Source organism: Primulina tabacum, chromosome 5 (genome assembly GCF_025594145.1).
Source record: "Primulina tabacum isolate GXHZ01 chromosome 5, ASM2559414v2, whole genome shotgun sequence".
NCBI classification, from domain to species: domain Eukaryota; kingdom Viridiplantae; phylum Streptophyta; class Magnoliopsida; order Lamiales; family Gesneriaceae; genus Primulina; species Primulina tabacum.
In genome coordinates this window covers 9,062,132-9,084,351 of record NC_134554.1, presented here as the reverse complement: position 1 = coordinate 9,084,351, position 22,220 = coordinate 9,062,132, and the positions used below count along the sequence as shown (strand labels likewise).

General features: G+C 32.4%; 3 protein-coding genes across 4 annotated transcripts; 2 read left to right on the top strand and 1 right to left on the bottom strand.

The window, feature by feature from the left end:
• The first annotated feature begins 1,709 nt into the window (after nucleotides 1-1,709).
• Nucleotides 1,710-3,024, top strand: LOC142544707 (secoisolariciresinol dehydrogenase-like). Its single transcript, XM_075651743.1, has 2 exons — nucleotides 1,710-1,996; nucleotides 2,082-3,024. The coding sequence occupies exons 1-2, from the start codon at nucleotides 1,980-1,982 to the stop codon at nucleotides 2,881-2,883; spliced, it is 819 nt and encodes a 272-aa protein (XP_075507858.1). The 5' UTR covers nucleotides 1,710-1,979; the 3' UTR covers nucleotides 2,884-3,024.
• Nucleotides 3,025-4,055: 1,031 nt separating this feature from the next.
• Nucleotides 4,056-5,912, bottom strand: LOC142544706 (membrane magnesium transporter). The gene is made up of 4 exons (XM_075651742.1): nucleotides 5,754-5,912; nucleotides 5,630-5,682; nucleotides 5,448-5,548; nucleotides 4,056-4,343 (listed from the first exon to the last, which is right to left on the bottom strand). Exons 1-4 carry the CDS (start codon nucleotides 5,824-5,826, stop codon nucleotides 4,253-4,255), a joined length of 318 nt encoding a protein of 105 aa, XP_075507857.1. The 5' UTR covers nucleotides 5,827-5,912; the 3' UTR covers nucleotides 4,056-4,252.
• Nucleotides 5,913-11,698: 5,786 nt separating this feature from the next.
• LOC142546249 (protein GL2-INTERACTING REPRESSOR 1) lies at nucleotides 11,699-12,860 on the top strand. Of its 2 annotated transcripts, none has more exons than XM_075653864.1 (2): nucleotides 11,699-12,032; nucleotides 12,117-12,860. In XM_075653864.1, the coding sequence occupies exons 1-2, from the start codon at nucleotides 11,847-11,849 to the stop codon at nucleotides 12,531-12,533; spliced, it is 603 nt and encodes a 200-aa protein (XP_075509979.1). In that variant the 5' UTR covers nucleotides 11,699-11,846; the 3' UTR covers nucleotides 12,534-12,860. The 2 variants fall into 2 exon arrangements, with proteins under 2 accessions (XP_075509979.1, XP_075509980.1); XM_075653865.1 differs by having other exon boundaries at nucleotides 11,863-12,032; nucleotides 12,121-12,860.
• Nucleotides 12,861-22,220: the final 9,360 nt, after the last annotated feature.

Genomic DNA, 22,220 nt, shown 5'->3' with positions numbered 1-22,220 from the left:
ACAGACTTATCTTCTTTCAGGATAACCTCAAAATTAGTCAATTTATTGTCAAGTCTTGAAAGTGTGCACTTCATCTTATATATATTGAAGTTCACCACGAACTGTTTGAATGACTCGAATAAAGATTGAAGTATCGTATCATATCCGATGATAACTCGTTCTGTAAAATCATATCAAGGCTAGCCAGTTTCCCATGGAGACTTGCCATCTTCAATCTATGACATCGGACTTGAGACCATCCCCTCATATGGATACAAAATAGCTCTCTAACAAAACTGTAACGTACAGGTATAGAACGAATTTGCTGACCATAAAATTTTTCTAAGTTGGTATTACTTTCAGCTTCATGTTTCAAAATATCATGCTATTTCTAGAGCTCATTCCTCATTGATGTCATCATATAGCATCGTGCTTTGAGATCTTCATCTTTTCAAAATAATTTATAAATTTCTTAGTCCTTCATTGTAATTATATCAATTAAATTGTTCGTATCAAGAATCAATATTATTTTATTATTCTTGGTCATTGTAATACTGAAAAATATTAAATAGAAAATATAAGAAGATTGTTTGATATTTAAAATTTTGAATCATATTAAAAAAATTAATTTTAAGTTAAAATCTCATCAAGTGCTCATTTGTTTGTTTATCGAATTTATGCATCTATGTTTTATTCATTCAATGTCGTACGTGAAAATAAAAAATACAACATTCATGTATAATTACAGATTATTATAGCCTTTTTTGCCAAGTAATAAATCACAATTTAATATAATAATATAAACTTGAATATTCACCTGAGCACATAGTCGGGGCCCCTGATCATTCACCACGCAATCACATCACATGTAATTCAATAATCAAACTACCTAATTGCATCAATATATAATTGCACAAAATTCATCACATGTTATTCAATCGTTTCCAACTAATCGTGTCATTAATTCAAAAAAAAAAAAAAGATTAAAAAATAAAATAATTTTTTTTATTTAATTTATAAGCAATAAATTTTCAATAAATTAGTAAAATCACCGTTTACTTTATAAATATGCCTTTAATTGAAAATAAAATTAACAAATTAAGTGGGACAATTTAATGAAATTTCCAATAATTAGATTTTATATAAATTAGTAAAATCTCCATTTTACATTTCATCGTATCAAAAAAAAAAAAACAAGAAAGATAATATAATAAAAACGAAATTTGACAACATACGACCCAATATTGCAACTTTAATTTTGCACAATGTGATTCATAACAACGATGATTTTAATTAAGATGTTGTTAAGTGCTATATATCCAATCATAGAATATATCCATCGTTTGCACATCTTTATAAGTTTTCTCCTATAATAGCAAAATCTGGTGAAGTTGATAGACTGTACATCTTGTGATAACCCAAGTTTATGCGTGTATCGTATCATGCATTCGAAATTTAATTATAATCAAACTCAAAGAAAACTACATCAATTATATTGAGTTATATATAATGTTAGATTTTCTCGATGATAAATTAAATTTTAATTTTTTAGTAATGCATAAAATAAATTAATATTTAGAGATTAATCTCGTGGGAATCATAATTAATTACTTAGTAACTCAAATTTAATAAAATATATGAAACGTTACCCCCAACAACAACCCCAAGTGGGAAGAATCATTGTCAAGAAAAGGACACAACCAAAGAGATGCCAATCCATTTCCCTTTTGTCTGCTACCATGTGAACCACTTGCCCGATCAGTTTAGAACTAGCTCTTGGATCCCCAGCTCGTCCGATACAAAGTTGAAGCCGTGATCATTGATCTAGCTCTGTTCATGTCACACGAGAGTAATTTTTCCGATATTGTGTGGGCAAAATCTTTATCTGAAGTGCTCCACTTGTTTTTGGCATGCAACGTGAGAGGACCACCAGTTCATGATTAAAAAGCACTGCCCCCAAACACATTTCAAACTCGAAGAAAAGCTTAGTTGCTTGCTGTATGTCAATGGCGAAAAGGTAAACTGATCCCTGGATTTCAGTTTTAGATAACCAATTCAAATTCTACGTACAAGGAGTGAAAACATTTTGGTTTAATTTGCAGGCTAGAAGGAAAAGTAGCTATCGTAACCGGTGGAGCAAGCGGCATTGGAGAAGCCACAGTGAGGCTTTTCGTCCAGAATGGCGCGAAGGTCATTATCGCCGATGTACAAGATGAACTAGGCCAAAAAGTGTGCCAGGACATCGGACCTCCCGAAGACATTTCCTACGTGCATTGTGACGTTACCGATGAAAGCGATGTCCAAACCACAGTGGACACTGCCATTTCGAAACACGGCAACCTCGACATAATGTTCGCAAATGCCGGAATCGCAGGTGCCAGAAATCGTCAAGGAATTATTGGCACAGATTACGAAGATCTCAAAAGGGTTTTCGAAACCAATGTGTTTGGCGCATTCTTGTGCGCTAAACATGCCGCTAGAGTAATGATCCCTGCAAAAAAAGGGAGCATCGTGTTTACCTCCAGTGTTGCCTCGGTGACTTATGGAGATGTCCCGCATCCTTACGTAGCATCAAAATGCGCGGTGGTGGGACTGGCGAATAATCTGTGCATAGAGTTGGGGCAGTATGGCATCAGAGTTAATTGTGTGTCGCCTTTCGGGATTGCGTCGCCGATGCTGATTAATGAGCTGGACATGGGAAAGAGCGAGGTGGAGGAGCTTTTTTCGGAGATTGCGACATTGAAAGGGGAAGTAGTGGATGCCAATGATGTGGCCGAGGCTGTGCTGTTCCTGGTAAATGGCTCGTCGAAGTATGTGAGCGGGCAGAACTTGGTGATTGATGGAGGTTACAGCCTCACTAATGTTGCTCTACGTGAGGCCTACAAAAAAATGCTTGTCTCTTGATTTGCTGCCAATCACATGTTTCTATTTGTTTGTTTCCAATAATTGTTGCTAATGTATTCTGTAATAAATCGTGTCTACTGGTCATAAATGGATTTGGAAATATTTCGTTGTTTCGATTTTCCCATTTTGTTGTTTTTAGCATGCAATAAAACGCTTACTCAACTGTCGATGTATTCTCAATAGCTTAGATTTCGAATCCTTTAATGGAATAATGGAACTTTTCATCCACGTTCGATGTCATAATGTATGTGGCAATGGTAGCTAAAGTTTTGCCCTTCTTCAGTCTACAAATCAATGGGATATATAGCATGAAAATATATCCCAAAGTAGATTTTTGTGAGCCAATGCAATGAGCATATATAGTTTGAGTAAGCGTATCCCCAAAAAGGTAGATGTCCCTTTGTTTGCAATTACCGAGATGATGAAAAAAGTAATCAAATTATACAGATAATTTCGTTAATAGTTAGACATTTAATTTGATTTAGTCAAAGTATCATGCATGTTTTTGTAAAATTCGAGATAAATGTGTAATACGTCAAAATTGTACACTTCAGAGTGGTAACTTGTATGATTTGATCATATATAAAAATATTAATGTTTTAAATATAATAATTTTTCTAGTTAGTACAAAAGTATTAATTTGGAAGGTGAACTAAGATTATCTATCTTATTAATATCGATAGACTCAGAAATCCTAACTTTTGTGTTATTGAATATTTTTTTATACTCTTCTCAAATTGCAAAAATATTATTTTTATTTAATACAAAATTAATTAAAACATATTTTAATAAATTTGTACATCATATCCTAATAAAATATTTACTTTATCTTTATCTTCTTTTGAATTTCTAAACAATCATAACATAAAAATTTATTATAAAAAAACCAAATCTCAAAGTTTTTAATATTTATTTCGCAAGACAACTTTTGCTCCCACAAAAAAGTCATTCTTATCAAACACAGTAAAACTCTTATGAAACAATCTCACGAATAAAAATCCATAAAAAAGTATCACATGTTTTTATGACTGATCAAATTTAAATGGACGGTCCAAATAGAAGATCAGTCTAACAAAATTGACTCGTGAGACCGTCTCGCAAAAGTTGTTGTGTCAAATAATAGAACAAAAAGATAGAGTGAAATGTTTTTCAAGTGTTATTACACCCTCATATTTCGGGAAAATAATTAAATACTATCATATAGTATTTAAATATTCTTACCACGAAGGTAACAAAAAAGAATTCACAATGAAAAAGTACAAAATTACAGTTCTATCACTCACTCTAGTTTGCCAATTTAACAATTTGACGATATATAAATGACATTTGTCTGAAAAAAAAAAAAAAGTATTGAAATGGCACTGATATCTCAGTTAAGCTTGAAGTCCATGCCCAAAGGATATGCTTTTCCCCGATGATTAAAAATAATGAAATCGAGATTGGCTGGAAGGGTTACCATCCTGCATCCAATAAACGGAATATCGACCGTGGGAATTAGAAGCCTATTCAATATGACAATATTTAGAACAAGAAGGTTTTGCTTCTACAAAGCTTTTACAACTAAAACCAAGTTAACCTTCCTAGAAATCTCCCCTTTTTGTTGCAATAGATTTGCACAAATTACGGCTTTTTTTCCGTTTTGCTTTTCTATCTAACACATAAATGGAGGCACTCTATAATATTAGTACACCAGATGAATGTAGATGATGCACGACAGTGCCCATGAAATGCATGTGCTAAGCTCAGAATTCAGATTGGCCATTCGCTAACTTTAGTTTGATGGATTTCCATGCAACTATACACAAGACATTGCAAAAGTTCAAAATAATTTTCCAGTTGAAACATGTCTTGTCTTTGATTTATCATGCTATATCTCCATAACTCAATATACCAAATGTCCAAACCTTACAAGGCAAGCATCTAAAGCAATCTATTCTCCATAACTAAATATACCAAATCTTAGTAGGCAAGCATCTAAAGCAGTCTCATCAAGATCAAAATATACACATCCATGAAAATATCGATCAAGAAGAACAAAATGTTGATGTTCATAAAAGCTGAAGTGGTCTTTGACTCTAAAATGAGGCAAAAGAAAAAACACATCAACAAGAAACATAAAAATATGTTCTTTTAGACGGTTCACAGAACACATCAACTCCAATGCACAACGACCAATTGGCATTTACGACCACGCAAATATTTAATCAACAAAGAAAATGCACGTATTTACTCCACGAACAACAATTAGGAGTCCATTCAATGGGACGGATTGAGATAAAATAACTAATGAACAACTGTAAAAATAGATTTACATTCCGGCAACTAGGTCAGTATCTTTAATCTTAAAGGACCAAAAATCATTATGCTCAACTCAATAAAAACTGATTTTCTGGTTTTATATAATTGTTGTCTTAAAACGAATAAATCCTCCCACTCCCGTACCTAGAATATGAAAAAATCAAAGAAATCTGTGACCTTGGTACATCATTCCTACCGATTCTAGCAATGAAACCAACTGTCCAAGTAGCACTGCAAAAAAAAAAAAAACAAGGGAAATAAATTACCTATTTTCATCTGAATGCAGGTGTATTGATAAGAACTTCCCAGGCACAGTTAAAGCAGCCCACAAACACAAGACCATCCCTGCAATCAACTCAATCACTACCTGCAAATTATCAAAACCCTAGACCCCTTTAGCCTAAAATCACATCTAAATCATAATTAGATGTGATGAAACAGAAATTACATCGATTGGGGGGCCAGAAAACTGCTCCTCGGTGATTTTGAGCACAGATCTATCTGCAAAACAGATCACAACCAGAATTTGAGTGAAATCCATGGATTGCGTAGATTTGAATCAGCAATCTTACACTGGATAGTGGAGTAGGCCGCGTGTGAGATGATCAGAACTCCAAGCACGCCGACGAAGAATCCACCGCCCATTTTTTCCCGATTCCCTGAGGCGGAGAAAGTAACTATCGTGTATGCAGCCGCGGCTTATGTACTCATAGGCTGGGCCTAAATAAATTGAATTTTCTTGGGCTGGATTGTTCGGTATGGGCCTGATTTCTTAGTTAAGATTATGTTTGAGTTTGCATTATACATTTAGACTGCGTTTAGTTGGGGATAATATGAATTTATGAATTTTAACCCACTTTATCCTATGTTTGGTATGATTTTTATTTAACCAATTCAATATCTCCTATGAATGATTAGGTTATATTAATTAAGATAAAATAATCATTCCTCACCCCCTAGGATTATTTATCCTACTCTTAACCCATCCTATTTTTTCAATTTTACCATTCTCCTAAATTCAAACTCATCACCACTTTCCTCCACCGACCGTCCACCGACGGCCGACCGACCACCCCCGCCGCCCGCCGTCGAACGTGGCCTTATTGTGTTGAGATGGACTGATTCTAATCCGTAGAAGGAGAATTTGTTTTTGAGATTGGTATTTGTTTAGTCCTTTGTTTGGATGAAAGTGGAATCTTGAAATTTATTAATTTGAAATATGCTGTTTGACTATAAAATCAAAGAATTTCAAATTTTGGCCGCATACGCACTGCATGTATCATGCATGTAATACGATTATTCATATATCATGTTATACACATAACACATGTCACGGCATATAATAAATATTATGAAACATAAGATTTAATACCATGATTTTCTTGTATTTATGGAAAATGGAAATTTAAGCATTCCATGTCACACTATTAGAAAATATAAAACTCATATGTTACTCTTTTGTGTCTCCTTCAAATGCATTTCTTTAATCTACCTAACACCAAATAGAGATCATGCAAGAAGATAATTGTTCAATGTAACAATTTTTTTTTTTGTTCGCAGTGATGGAGAGTGAAATTGGCATAAAAAGGAATAAAATTTACAAATGATGATGATTAATGTGCAGACATAACAAAATATTAAAGAGATTCAATCTATTGATATGAAAAATTCACTTTTAAAAAGTAAAAACTAAAAATACTTTTCGTCTCTTAGATATTTGTAAGTTTGACGGAAGAATGTCGTGAGCGTGTACGAAAAGTGGTAAACAAATAATAGAAACAATTGATCAAAGAATGAGAAAATTGATTTCCCTAATTGTTTGTATGTCAAGTTGTTCAATTTGATTAATGACCTACTTGGATTATGATTTTGGTGTATGTGATGGCTTTTTATGCAAGCAGGATATTGTTAGGCGTACGCGTACAAGGCAAATATTGGCATATTGGGCTTTTAGAGTCATAAGTCCATTAGAACTTAAAAACACTACTATAAATATATTGTGTCCAAGTCAAATAAAAAAGAGACACAATTCAAACCACACAACCAAAAAAATACGATAAAAATTTATTCGTATTTTGTGAGACGGATCTCTTATTTGGGTCATCTATAAAAAAAATATTAATTTTCATGCTAAGATTATTACTTTTATTGTGAATATTGATAATGTTGATCCGTCTCACAAATAAAGATTCGTGAGACCATCTCACAAGAGACTTACTCAAAAAAATATATCACATCTATCCCATCGCTAGAAAAAACACATATCAACTAGCGCTGGTATCGGGGCTTGTAAATTTTGTCAGGTTGTTTGTACTAGAGGATCATCTTTTTCACATGACGGGTAATATATTTTCGGGTAATTAAATAATATTCGATATTTGCATGTATTATATGGATCTAGTATAATCTATCGCATGTGGTTCGTTAGAATGAAAAATGTTCGTACTATACTTCTACTTTATTTTCTCGACGACGGTGACAAAATCTTGTAATCAAATCATTAGCGACGTTAGTAGCTTGACACAACTTACTACGAGAACTTCCTAGTAAGTTACTCACTCAAGTGCTTCGAACATCACAATCCTCTTAAAAAAATTTATAAAAATATGATTTTTGAGAGAGACTAGCTCAAGATCTCACTCGGATATGAGTTACGCGAAAAGCAATAGTTTGTGGTGTAGGGCACAACTTTTGATCCTTATATTACGGCAACACGTAGCTCGTACTAAATTATGGATGAACACGAGGTGTTACACCTATTTGGTCGTTATTGGGTTGGATGGTTAGCCCATGAGTCTTAGAAAGAATTTGTCTGATCCCTGGTGCAATTATATCACTAAAAAAGTCATTCTTATCCATCATTTTTATTAGTGTTGCCTCCAGAATATAGACTGATCTTGCGTGTTAAGATCGGATATCTTTATACAACCTCTTTTAATGTGTCACACATCCAAACATATCATATAGTTGTGTTAATAGCTTGAAGCAACCTTATATTAATGAACTATCTCAGTATTTCTCTCACTTACACGACAAAGTTATCTAAATATTAAGGTATTGAGAAATAAATACGTAGAGTCGCATTGGTTAATAACATCAACAAGTATTGCGTGTTTTTCATCCATCCAATTCCTAGCTAAAATCTCAGTTGACAACTTTCAAGTATGTTATTTTTTAACATAAATATAGACACAGAATTTATTCTTTAGAGAAATATTTCACGAGATTAAATTTTTTTTGTTGAATGATAATAAATAAAAGAAACGTTTACTAATAAACCCAAAAAATAATTTTAATATCCACAAACCATCGTTAACGAATACTATATAAACCCGACGTGTATTAAAAAAAAAACTTAAGAAAGCTGGGAACGAAAAGATTGCAGGCATACAACTAATGATTACCTCATGAGTTTGTTGAATTGGCAAATATTTTGACATCAGATATTTAATGAAGGCCTAGGAAAGTTGGAACTTTGCTTTCCCATTGCAATTTATGGAACCAATCCCATATTTTAAATATATATATAAATAAAGGATATGCATATTTGGAAAAAAAAATACACTATATTTTAATGCAATAGAGTATTCATAAAGAAATAGTTTTTATTGTTGGTCATAAATAAAAAAAAAAAAAAATTGAAGACAGAGGAAGTCTTAATTACGGAATCGATAAGAACACATTAATTTCTTTGTATCCAAAGTTGACAAGCCAAGGGGGTGTGTGATGTAACCTCAACTATTAATTGAGTAGTTTCTATTGTATACATGTATATCTATGTTCATCATATATATGATTTTATTTTATAACTTGTGTGCGAATAAATATTATATTTCTATAAAAAAGTTATTTTATATGAACATTTTTTAGTTCGATAGACAATATAATTAGTATAATATATGGTATTTTCCTTACTTTACAGAATAGGCAACACAAATGAAAATTGAATATGTTTAAAAATGTGAAGTATCATGGCTATATATATATATATATATATATATATATATATATATATATATATATATTGAATCTCTCATTTGTTTATTAATACAGTTTATAAACTTACAAAAATAATCCATAAAGTTGGTCTGTTTAATTTGGGCTTTGATCATCTTAGCACAATAAGTTGGTTTATTTACACTTTTTGTCTTTTTTTGTAAAAAGTAAGTTTACATGATGTCATATATGTTAACAATATATTTGGCATCTTATTAGAAATATGAATATTATGACCACAATGTTAGATATCATATCAGAACTTGCTCCGACTATTGCGTGATTTCTTAACGCAAGCGTACAATATCTAGTTTTAATATGTGAATAAGTAAATAATAGAATGAAAAAAATAACTTCAAACTAAATACTGAAATTAATATCATCCTAACTTTATTTTAGAGATTCAACATTTGAACTGATAAATAATAATTATAAAACATTTTCTCAAACATCATCCAAATTTCAAGAGAAAATAAATCAAAACCCGAATAGAAATATGTTTCTTTGTCTTCGGATGCAACCTTCTTCGTCTCCATACTAAAATATCTTGTTGTCCTCCTTGGTCTCTCAATTGTCTCAGTTGGATGCAATAATTGTCCAACTGATGAGAGCAATTAAAACATGATGCTTAACTTTTTGTACAACTTAAAATATTTGAATTGCACTGTTACTACCGGCTATAATTTTTGGTAAAACGACGAGTACTCGGTCCTACAACTGATATCAGAGCCAATAGTTCGATTCTCATTGATTGCAATAAGTGCAATCATTGAAAGAGTGATTGTTGCATGCAATGATTGTCTAGGCTGGCTAGAGCAATCGAAACATGGTACTTGAATTGTTGTACATTTTAAAATATTTGAGCTTCAACTTTACCACCGGCTATAACTTTTGGTAAAACGACAAACACTCGATCTTAAAATCTCTTTTTAAATCTCATGAAAAGGTCCTTTCAAATATGTTAAAAATGGTCTTTAAAACCCAAGCTACCTAAACTTCTTTGTGTTGAATATCATCAAGCGCTAAAAAATCGGGTATTTGGGGCGCCTAGCTTTAATCTTCAATATTTGATAGCAACCTCAATAGTTGATAAAACTCAACCTTAATTTTGTGACAATTTTCTACCAAGAGACTAATTAAACTTAAATATTTCCCAATTAATCCAACCACTTATTTAAAACACACAATCAATGATATATACATTGAATTTTGTTGGCCGGGGCCGCCATTGATAAATAAGGGATATATTTCATAAGTTCATTAGTTAAAATCAATTAGAGTTGTCAAAATAGGTCAGATCCATGAGGTTGACTCATGTCCCGTTCCATCCCACATAATACCTGCAACCCACCAAATATAACTTAAAATTGGTCTCCATACCGTCAAATAAACGGATTGGGTTGATATGCTGTTTTGACATCTCTAAAGTCAATGTTATTACGCAACATAGAAGTGGAATTTGTGATAATTTAATAGTATTATAAGGTTAAATATTATAATGAAATCCCCAGCTCCACTTTTTCCTCTATGTTTCGCAATTCGCTATCTTAATATATATGATATAATTGGTTCTAAGTAATTTTCATCTTATGACAAGTAAAAATATTTAAATAAATTGAAATTTTTATACTATATATATTTTAGTACCAGGAACTATAACACGAAATGAAGCAGATAATTATGTTGCGTAAATTTTTAACATGTTCTGGATCTTAAAATCTCAAAACAGAAATGACATGTATAACATTTATAACAACATGGTCATTCGACACATGCAAGAATTTAAGATCCTTCTTGAAAATTAATATTGGTGTGGTTGGATTTGTTAGAAAATTTAATAGTTTTGCTTTAATAGTTGGCGAGCTATTGTTGTGGCTTGTAAGCACACGTAAGCGTGGGTGTTGAAGAATTGGACGGATGGTTCAGAACAATAAGGGAAAAAAAATATAAATTAATCCTGTAAGTTGGTCTTATATTTAATTGGACAAACTTAGGTTTAGTGCAGTTAAACTTGTCATGATTTTCTGCTTTTTTAAAAATTTTTCATTAGAGTATTAATCGTTATTGATCGTGTCATTAATGTTCAAAATAAGCCAAATTATTATCTTCTTAAAACTCAAGTTTTATATAATGAAACCAATTCAGGTCAACTTCCAAAAGATAAAAATTAGTAATTTTTATTTAGATGGGGACTTAAAAAGGTTTTTTTTTTTTTTTTATTGAAAGGATTTTCAAATGCTTAAAAAATAAAAAAATTCTTGGCACAAATTAACTCCAAAGATATTTTCATTTTTTTGGGGGGGAGGGATAATTTTTTTTATATAATAAAATAATATAATATTTTTAAAAATAAAAAATAATAAGAGTACTACTACTAGGTACAAAGCTCATAACACACCGACCCTCTAGGCAATGAATGAAGACCTTCCTGCTGTTGTGTTTAATTGCAATATTTACTACAATTTCCCCTTTTCTGCAAACTTTCTTGGGATTTTTTCCCGCAATAAATTCCTTTCGTTCCCCTTGATTTACACACCCTCCAAACTTCAATTGACCCTCCATTTCTCAACCACTGCTCTTTCTACACCCTCCTCCACCTCTCCCCATAATTTAATCAAGCTTTTAAAGCAATCCCATCTCTCTCCTATTCCAATCCCCTTATATATATCATGTCTTTACATGTCCAAAACCAACAATTTGAAGCCCATATTAGTGCTAAAAGGGCTCGTGTTGGTGTCTCCGACTCGTCCCTCAGCCTCGCCGCCACCCCGGCCCATCGTCACCTCTCTTCACTGCTTGATTTGGAAGAGCCTTCTCCTCTCCCCTTAGGCTGGCAAAAGTTTCTTGATTTACAGGTTAATTTTGTAACTTTCTCAAAGATCATGCATTCGGGTTCTGTTATGTTTTCTTCGTTATGATATGATTGTTATCTGGTTCAGACAGGCGAGATATATTACTCAAAGACAGGGGAAAAGGGATCGATCGCTCTGGATCAAGAAGAGATGAGCAGAAGGAATGGACCTAAACTCGACCTCAAGTTGAATCTCTCGCCTTCTAGAATGCTCAGCAATCCTCTGGTTGAGTCCCCCAGCCGGTCGTCGACGGTATCACCAACATCCCCACCGAGCTCTTGCGTGTCGTCGGAGTGGAACCTGGACGAGTCCCCCCGATACGCCTCGAGCCCGGAGGCGACGTCCATGATGCTGGTGGGGTGCCCTCGATGCCTCATGTATGTGATGCTGGCGGAGGAGGATCCCAGATGCCCCAAATGCAAAAGCACCGTTTTGCTCGACGTAATCCCTGATAGCAACACTCTCAACAACACCACCACCGGAAGAAAGACGAAGAAGAGTTAGCCAGTTAGCATTAAGAAAATATTGACAAGTCTCCAATTGCTGGTCCCTAGCTAGAAAGAAAAAAAAAGAGAGATGATAATAATTAGTCGTAAATTCCAAGTAGCACTATTGAAGCTCCATATCTTATTCAGTACGTGTTAAAAGAGTGGAGCCTTAATAGTGCTACCATCTTTAGTTTTCTTTCTTTGGTTTCTCCTTTTTGCAAGCAAGGATAGGAAGTGAATCTAGTACAGCAGTGGTGTTGGTGGGTGAAGATTTGCGCCATCTTTAGCAGAAAACAATGTTCATGTCCAAGAATTATCTTATCACAAGGTTTAGGTAATTTCTTGCCTGCTTTTTCACTGCCATAATTTGGTCTTGTTTCAACTCGAGTTCTTCTAACCAAAAGTCACGGTCAGTCACACTATATTCAACATTATTGAAAAAATCCAAGCCACTTAGTAACATCAAAATATCAGAACTATCCCTTGACAGGATTAAATTAATAAGAAAAAAAAAAGGGTTAGATAAGTGGCAAAATGGAACATTTGTATCAGAGTATGACATAGGTTATGTTTCCTGGACCCACTAGGGACAAATTCTATGGCATCTTAAAAATTCTTGCCTAATTTGCCTGTCTCTCCGAATTATTCATACAAATGTTTGTTGGCAATTTGGATCATTTCACTCAAGGTGACTGGAAATCGCGCACTCAGCTCACGTAAAAGTATGCACACCAAGGCCTGATCTGTACTGAAATGACTGAACTGCGTGACCTGCGTACATGATCAAGACCAAAATATGGTCACATATGACGTTATTTACAACATGACTTCAAGAAACATGAAGAATTCATCATCACTCTTCCCTTGGAGTAGTTCATATTAATTTTTCAGGCTTTGGCATCTCCAATAACACGTGAAGTTGCAAGATTAGTTAGTACTAAAATAAATGCCTCCAAAGATAGTTCAACGTCCATATTACAATTAACAATAGTAATAAATGAAACAACACCACCACATACTGTGCATGTGAGGTTATTGTGAGGTTTAATATGTAGTTATTATAATAATATCGGAGGAGGGTAGTGACGTAAATTCGCAATCGCAGAATGGGGTTCAGGGGTAGTTCATGCATTGAAATGAAGGGGTCTATATTAGATTGAATGACCATTAAATCCAAATAAATGCATGAGTTATTGAGACAGTTGAGAATAATGAGGCTATTACGTCATGTAATAAATAGAAGAAATTGAATTCACAGGCGCTTTGCTTATGGTTCCATGTCTATCTATTTGTTTTCGCAGCCTGCCTTAACTTCATTTGTCACTAAATGCGCCCATCCCCCATAGGACAGCCATGTTCTCTTATTCAATTCTATTTATTCCCTTCCGATCCGCCTTGTGTTTTCTTGGTTCAAAACTCTATGATCCAAAAGCGATAGTTTTATACACACAATTTTTCACTTGCTTCGCCTCGTTCTTCCCTCGTACTGTTATAGGTAAAAAGGCAAATTTGACTATGCATGTCGTCGTCCCCGTAGGCTTTTGGTCTTCTGATCGTTCGAATTAAAATATATATGGTCTTTATAATGCAATAAATTGGTAAATTTTTATCATGTTTAGTCCAATTTTCCCTTGAATCCTGGCATAGCGTCGGATATGGTTGATATGTCGAAATTGAAAACTTCGGGAAAATTGTAGTGATTGTAATACAATACAAAAAAAACCTATGTAAGCCAACTTAGAGAACCAACTTTACTTTTTTTCTCTACCCCTACATCTAAATTCCAAAAAAAAGTTACTTTCGCACATCCTCAATGCAAATGAGAATCCAGGTATGTGGTAGCAAAATTCTTAAACTTAAAATATGTGGTAAACAACACAAAACACAAGGTTTTGCAGAAAAAAAGGAAAAAGAGTGGTTGCCTCATTTCATGGGGGTTATATATCATGATCAGGCTGGGACCATATGTGTAAGTGAGCACAAAACCAGAGGCGGGGAACCTAGTTGAGCTGCATGATCAATTATCCATTATATATGTTTCACACACACACAAAAAAAAAAAGACTGAATGCAAGAGTTGTACGATTTCTGTTGTTACTATTAAGAAGCATGCTAGTTATATCTTCTCGTTTTGTTACCTGCTAAAAAAAAGAATTATATTATCATCTGGACAATAAGAAGTGTGATAACTTAGGTTGCAAAGATAAGTTCATCATCCAAGTGATGCCTTGCACAGTGGTATATATCCGACCCTCTAGCAATTATGTCGTCCTTGGATATTTTTGTAAAGCAAAGACGAATAAGAGCGACTCGCATGACCCATTTTGTATAGTCACTTCTGCAGTCACGTCTCATTTATATATGGGACATGACACGAATAGTATCATATATGCATGTAGGTAAAATTATGTTTTAAAAAAAATGTTACATCTGTAATATATATGTTAATACAATATCACAAGTTCAACTTCATGCAACTCTCAGATGCAATATTTTGCAGGCAAATTGTAGGCCTACTCATGTATTGGAAAAAGCAGTTTACCTTCGATAACTCGCAAATATTATATACAAACATCTCCTTCCCGTATACATGCGTCGAGTTATCAAATGAACAATACAGTTACAATCGATTACCTTCATTATTTCCTTAGCTTGTGTTGGAACACAATCGCGTGGGCTAATTAAATGTGTTTATGAACCGATTTCTTAAAAAAATGGAACCCGGTTAAGTAATCTACTTATGTTTTTACTTTATCGGGGTTGGAGCATTAAATTTAAATACGGATATTATTTCGTATAGAGACATTTTTTCTTATTTGCTCATTTATGATGTGCTAAACAAAAAATAAGGGAAGTTTATAATTCTTCCAGTTATTAATATAGGTTGAGGTCCACATTTCAACGTTTGTATATATCTACATCAAACATCTAGAATAAATCTATTAGGAGACAGTCTCGTGGGATGGATTGGATCGATAAATAACTATTATAAATATTAAACATAAAAAATAGTATTTTTCATTAATTGAATTGGTTGGATCGGAGATATGTATCATAAAATTGATTTGTGAGACATTTTTACACAATTTTTTGTGAAACATCTATCATTATGGATTCAGTTACTTAATTTAATTTTAACCAAGTGGTATCATGGCGATCTCCATATCAATTAATTCATATATTTGGTTTCGTTTATGAATTTATATATATGATTTCAAAAAACCCTTGAATATTTTGACAAATATATATTCAGATATGATGTTGGGTTTATGAATATTTTGGATCTGAATTCGGAAAAATTTATTTGGATTATTCGATATTTGGTTTGGTTGAAAATAGAATATCATGATTCTGAATCTCATATTTACAATTTTTTATTTTCATTAAAAAAAAAGGGAAATTCGAATTTAAGGTTTATGTCGCCGGAATAAGGCATTCCTCGGCCGATTCCAGCGGCATAAGTTAGCCCAAGACGTTGGGAAACAAGTATCTCCCCTAAAATACCATTTATCGGCCGGAAACACAACAAAGGTGTCGGCAAAATTTGCGTCCAATTTCGGGCCGATTTCTGGCTGTTGTGGGCCGCGGCTGTTCTTGTTTATTTTCTCATATCAACTACCAATTCCATCCATTCAAGCCTACTGATACCCTCGGATTGAGGATAGGCTCGGCCCGCTCTCGGTAGCCCATCTAATTGAGGACGCGGCATTCAATGAAGGACGGGAGGTCATCTGGGAGGTCATCCCAGCCGACCTCTCATATCAGCAGTTTCGTCGATCAGAGAGGTCAGCCAACCTCCCATGCCGACCTCCCAACATGAAGCCGAGCCGACCTCCAAGATTATGGTATCGGTGTGATTTGAAATGTCTCGGCCGAGCTCCCATGCCGACCTCCCAACATGAAGCCGAGCCGACCTCCAAGATTATGGTATCGGTGTGATTGGAAATGTCTCGGCCGACCTCCCACGCCGAGCTCCCATGGGGTCCAGACTTCAGGCAGGCTTGTACCTGCGAGAGCTCTTACTCAGGCATTAGCGCGTAGCCCACAGAAATCGAAGCCCAGAAAGGTAAAGCCCATTAAAGATCTAATCAAATCTGGCACAAGATATACCCAAATCTTTCAAGATTCTGAGGATCTAAACCTACCAAATCAAGACTCTATCGTTCCGCTATAAATACCAGGTTTCGTTCACTGTTTATTGATTCATATATTCGCCTTCTCTCAGCACACACATTATTCTCTCAGTTTTCTGTTCTCTGACTTGAGCGTCGAAGGGGCTACGCCGGAACAACCTTCCGGCCCCCTTCTAACACTCTTGTTTGTGCTTTCAGATTTCGAAGGTCCGATCCGAGCTCCCTAAGTGAAGATCCGACCTCCCAGCTACCTTTCGAAGGTTCGATCCGAGCTCCCCAAGCGAAGATCCGACCTCCTAGCTACCATCCCCGATTTCAGCAACATCACCTACAAACAGAAAATAGATTACTTGTTTATTTAGGCAATTTTATGGGAAAATTGGTGATAAATCCTAATAAAAATACAAACTAGTGTCCGGAAAATTTATATGAAATCCTGACACACCTCAAAACTTATTTTAAACTCTCTGGTCAACTGATTCCCATATTTTCCTATTTTATTTTTATTTTTATTTTTATTCTTATTCTCACTACCTCCCCCTTCATTCGTCCTCTTATATTTTTTTACCCCTTCATTCACGCTGAAGTCAGGAAAACTCAATCCCCACCAAAACCCACCGACATCGACGCCCACCGGCGGAACTCAAGGATGTCAAAATCAGTTGGAAGAAATCTGATATTGGGGGAAAAGTGCAAATCCTACCTGTATGCGTGGGGGGAAGGAGGGGCAGCAGAAGTTGTTACTAAAGTAACTCTATTTGCTTTCATCCTAATGTATTCTATTGTTTATTGATTTTTTTTCATAGTTCTTAAAATCCGAAAATTTTGCATCTTGGATTAAGGTTTAGATAACACTAAACGCATGCAAACGGATACCTTGTGTGCCTTAAAATCAGAAAAGATATATCCAATGTGTGATGCAAAACAATATTGGTTCTATTTCATGTGAAGGCTAATGGATTTAGACTTTCTTGTCGTGCAATAGTTTGAAAATGATGCATTGTTATGACATAAGTGTTTTAAGTTTCTTTAAAATGTTTAGATTCAATGTAGTATCTTTCAGCGAGTGTTTTGAGCTTAGGTTCTGCTATGCATTTGGTTATAATTAAGAAGTTAGTTGATTGAATGATTTCAATGAATATTGGAGACGTGTTGCACAAAATCTCTTATTTAGTGGACGCTAGGAATTTATCATTCAGCAGTGTATGTTGTGCCGGTGCTACTAGTTTAAGAAAACAACACAGAATTATGTAACAAAATGATAAAATTCTTGGAACCCGTTACTTGGAAAATAGAACTTTTGAATAGCTTAATTTGTTGTAATAGGCCTTAAGAGTGGCAAAATGGTTAAACTTTTAAATATTTTTGAGTGAATTAAGATTTATGTGTTGTATCATAACCCCTACAATAGTGGACTTTAGAACAATGAAATTGGAATATGTATGTTGATCGCATTTGACTTAACTATTCGTTTTTATCATTCGACGGATGTGATAGGATTTGCTCTGTTTTGTAAAAACAGATTTGTTATGTTCACATCTGGATCAACTCTTGTCATTTCCAACAACGCCTTCAAAGCTATCTTGACGTTAGAGTTTGATCCGATCAAGGGGAGACATGGTTGGGAAATTGGTGAGGACTAAACATCATAGAAGGATTTCTTGCCCATTGGTTCTTGATTCGACGAGCAACAAATGTATCAAGTTGTAGAAGGATAGTTGCACATACAAGTAAATCTAAGTCCCTTTGGGAAACTTAAATTTTTGTTGTTGATCATGTTCTTGAAGAGTTCTTTTTAGGCGCTACTGACCATGTTTTAGATTGGTTACTGTCGAAATTTTTTGTTTTACTCTAAATATAATAATGTAGTTGTATCTATAAAATTTTTATTTGTTTAATTTTGAATTAGTCATTTGTTAGTTCATTAAGTTTATTTAATAAAACTAATCAATGGTGTAATAATTTTAAAAAAAAAACTACTAAATCCAATACAAAAACAGATAGATAATTGATCAATGATGAATATTTATCATGAATATTGTTTTGAAATATGTGTGTAATTTGAAAAATATATTCTTTCATTTATTTTAATAGTTTCTTTAATTTATGTATTTATTTTTTTGTTGTTATTTATTTATTTATAATTTTCATAATATCTTGAGTTAGTAATAAGACAGAGATGAATCTCCTATAAATTTTTCCGTAACTTATATTCATGATAATAAGTTCATTTCCCTACTTTTACTCGTTAAATATTCATATGAGTTAGTAAAAAAACAAAGGTGATTCCCTTGTAAATTTTTCCGTAACTTATATTCACGATAATAAGTTCATTTATCGATGCTTAAAATCCTATGTTTTATACTTAATTGTAGCCTAATTATATGATATTTGTGAATTGATATGCCCAAATAATCATATTTTATATCAACATCAATGTTGATATGGTCTTATGTTATACACAAAACTCATGTTAATAAGTTTATTTATTAATTCTTGTTAATTAAATATTCATATGAGTTAACAACAAGACAACGGGGGTTCTCTTGCATATTTATGTTCAAATTATCATGTTTTATGCTCAATTATAGCCAAATTATATTATATTTTCGAGGTAATATATATGCATGAATTAACATATTTATGCGAATAATATTGTTGATAAGATTTCGTGTTTGATAGACCAAAATCATGATAATAAGTTCTATTTCTCAACTCTTATCATTAAATATGCATATTAGTCAATAATAAAACAAATGTGGCTCTCATGTAAATTTATGCTTTTATTCTTAATTGTAACCACATTATACCGTATTTGTGAGTTATTATCCTGAATTCTCAAATTTTGTGATAATAATATTTTTGATAGGGGTTTCGTAGAAAAAAAAATCATGGTAATAATTTCATTTCTCGACTCTTGTTTAATAATATGTAAACGAGTTAGTATTAAGACAAAGGTGGTTCTCAATAAATTTATTCTCAAATTCTCCTGTTATATATTCATTTGTTGCCACATTATATTTTATATGTGAGACATTATATCTGAATTATCATATTTTGTGTCAATAATATTGTTCATATAATCTTTTGTTTGATAGATCAAAATCATGGGAATAAATTTACACTTAACTCTTGCTCATTAAATATCTACGAGTTAATAATAAAACAAAGAGAGTTTTCTATATGTTTATGCTCAAATTCTCATGGTTTATGCTCAGTTGTAGCCACATTATACCATATTTGCGAGATATTCAACCCCAATTATCTTTTTTTTTTTACCAAGAATATTGCTCATATGATTTCGTTTTTGTAGACAAAAATCGTGGTAATAAATTCGTTTCTCACTTTTACTCATTAAATATGAATATTATTAGTAATAATACCTCACAAGTATTGTATAATTTGATAGGGTCTTGTGTTTGTTAAAACAAAACCTTTAACAAACCATATATAGTATTAAGTTAATTTTCTCCTTCCTGCTCATTAAACATGAAAATGATGTAGTAATAAAACAAATAGGGTTATCTATAGACTTTGTGCTCAAATTATCATGTTTTATGCTAAATTGTAGCCAAGTTATATCAAATTTAATTTGCGAGGATTAATGCCAGAATTATCATATATATTTAGACAAAGAGGATTATATATATATATATATTTTTATTTTTATGCTCAAATTATAGGTTCATTTTCTCTCTTACTTATTATAATTCAATCATAATGTATTTGCAATGAAGTATATAATATGAATACAATTGGGTATAAAACCTAAGAATTTGAGCATAAATATGTAGGAGAATCACCTCTGTCTTGTTAGTAACTCGTATGCATATATAACGAGTAAGATACGAGTAAGAGTAAGAAAAATAAACACATTAATATGATTCAACGAGTAAGGGTGAGAAATGAACTTATTATAACACATATGCATATTTAATTATTAAGATTAAGAAATGAACTTATTACAACGGTTCTATGTCTACAAAACACAACACTCTATATATGAAAAATATTATTGGCATATAAGATTAAGAAAGTTGACTTTACATTTCTTTTCTTTTTTTAATAAGTTGATCATTTGGATGTTGCCATATTCCCCATTCACATCATCTGGCACACTTTTAGCTTTCCCATTAGTCTCCCATTTACAGCGGTGCGTGGTATAAATTCTTCCACGTCGTTCAACCCGTCATTTTTATAAGAAAAATAATTTATTTCATTTATTAAAATTTCAAATTTTTATTTTTATTTTTATTTTTAGTTCGATTACTGACATTATATCATATAAGTTATAATTTCTGATGTCACTCAACGTTTTCAATGTCAAGTTAGTATTTTTTTTCGTTATATCAATACTCCATCGAAATAAGTTTGAAAGTTCAAATAATTAAAAGTAGTGCATCAAAATCTAAAGTTGAAAACTTGATAAACAAAACTTAAAATATGACAAATTAATAGACAAAAAATTTATTTTCTTTTCATAATTATAACATTGATACGATAGTGTTCAAAATCGAACCGGAACGTTTTTTGAATTTTTTATTTTATTTTAGAAAAATTAATTTTTTTAAATGTTAAATTTAATATTTTACATACATGATTATTTGGAATTTGGATTTTGTTTAAAATATTATTTTAGAAATAATATAATTTATAAATTAATTGTTTTATTTTAAAAAAATATATAACTATAATTGGTTTTTTGAATATATATATATGTTATTTAGGTTTTAAACTTTGATAAATATATATTTTTGTATATTATATACATCTTATACGTATTTTAAATTTTGATAGCTATATCTTTTCTATTATTTATGTGCATGTTAAAAATCTTTTAATTGAAAATATATTATTTATGATATTGTATTATTATTTTATATAATATATCGATATTCTAGTCCGACGATTGACCCTTTTTTAAGCTAAATTAATTGGATTTTGGTACGATTATGAAAATATTTTATAAAATATTCAATAATCCAAATGCTTTTTTATCCACAAATATTTGATAACAATAAATTCCACCAAGTCAAATAATGCACAAAAAGGCCAGGTCGCAAGTCAATTTATTTACGAAAGGATAGCATACAACGTTACACTTGATTGAGTCAAATGATTGGGTACAAATAGCATTATTTGAAAAAAAAAATAACTATTTTATTATTTAATAATTTTTAATTTTTTTTATTTTTATTCATTAAATTTTCAAATTTTAGTTTTTTGTATTAATTTTTAATTTTTGATTATTTTGATCTAATTATGGACGTGACATGTATCAAATCAACAATTTTCGACTTCGCGTCTGTATTTTGAATTCACGTCTGTGTATTGTGATATCATATCAGTATTTTCCGGTATCATGTCAATATTTCTCCGGTCCAACCTAAGTGATTGGATAAAAAAACGAAAATTTAGAGTTGGTATATCAAAACTAAATTTTGAAAAATTAGTGGACTATAAATAAAAATTAAACAAGTTAATGTAAAAAAAAAAAAACTATTGTGAATAAATCCAGGAAAAGGATATTCAAAAGAAAAAAAATCCTGGAAAAGAAGAAGAGTCGTCTT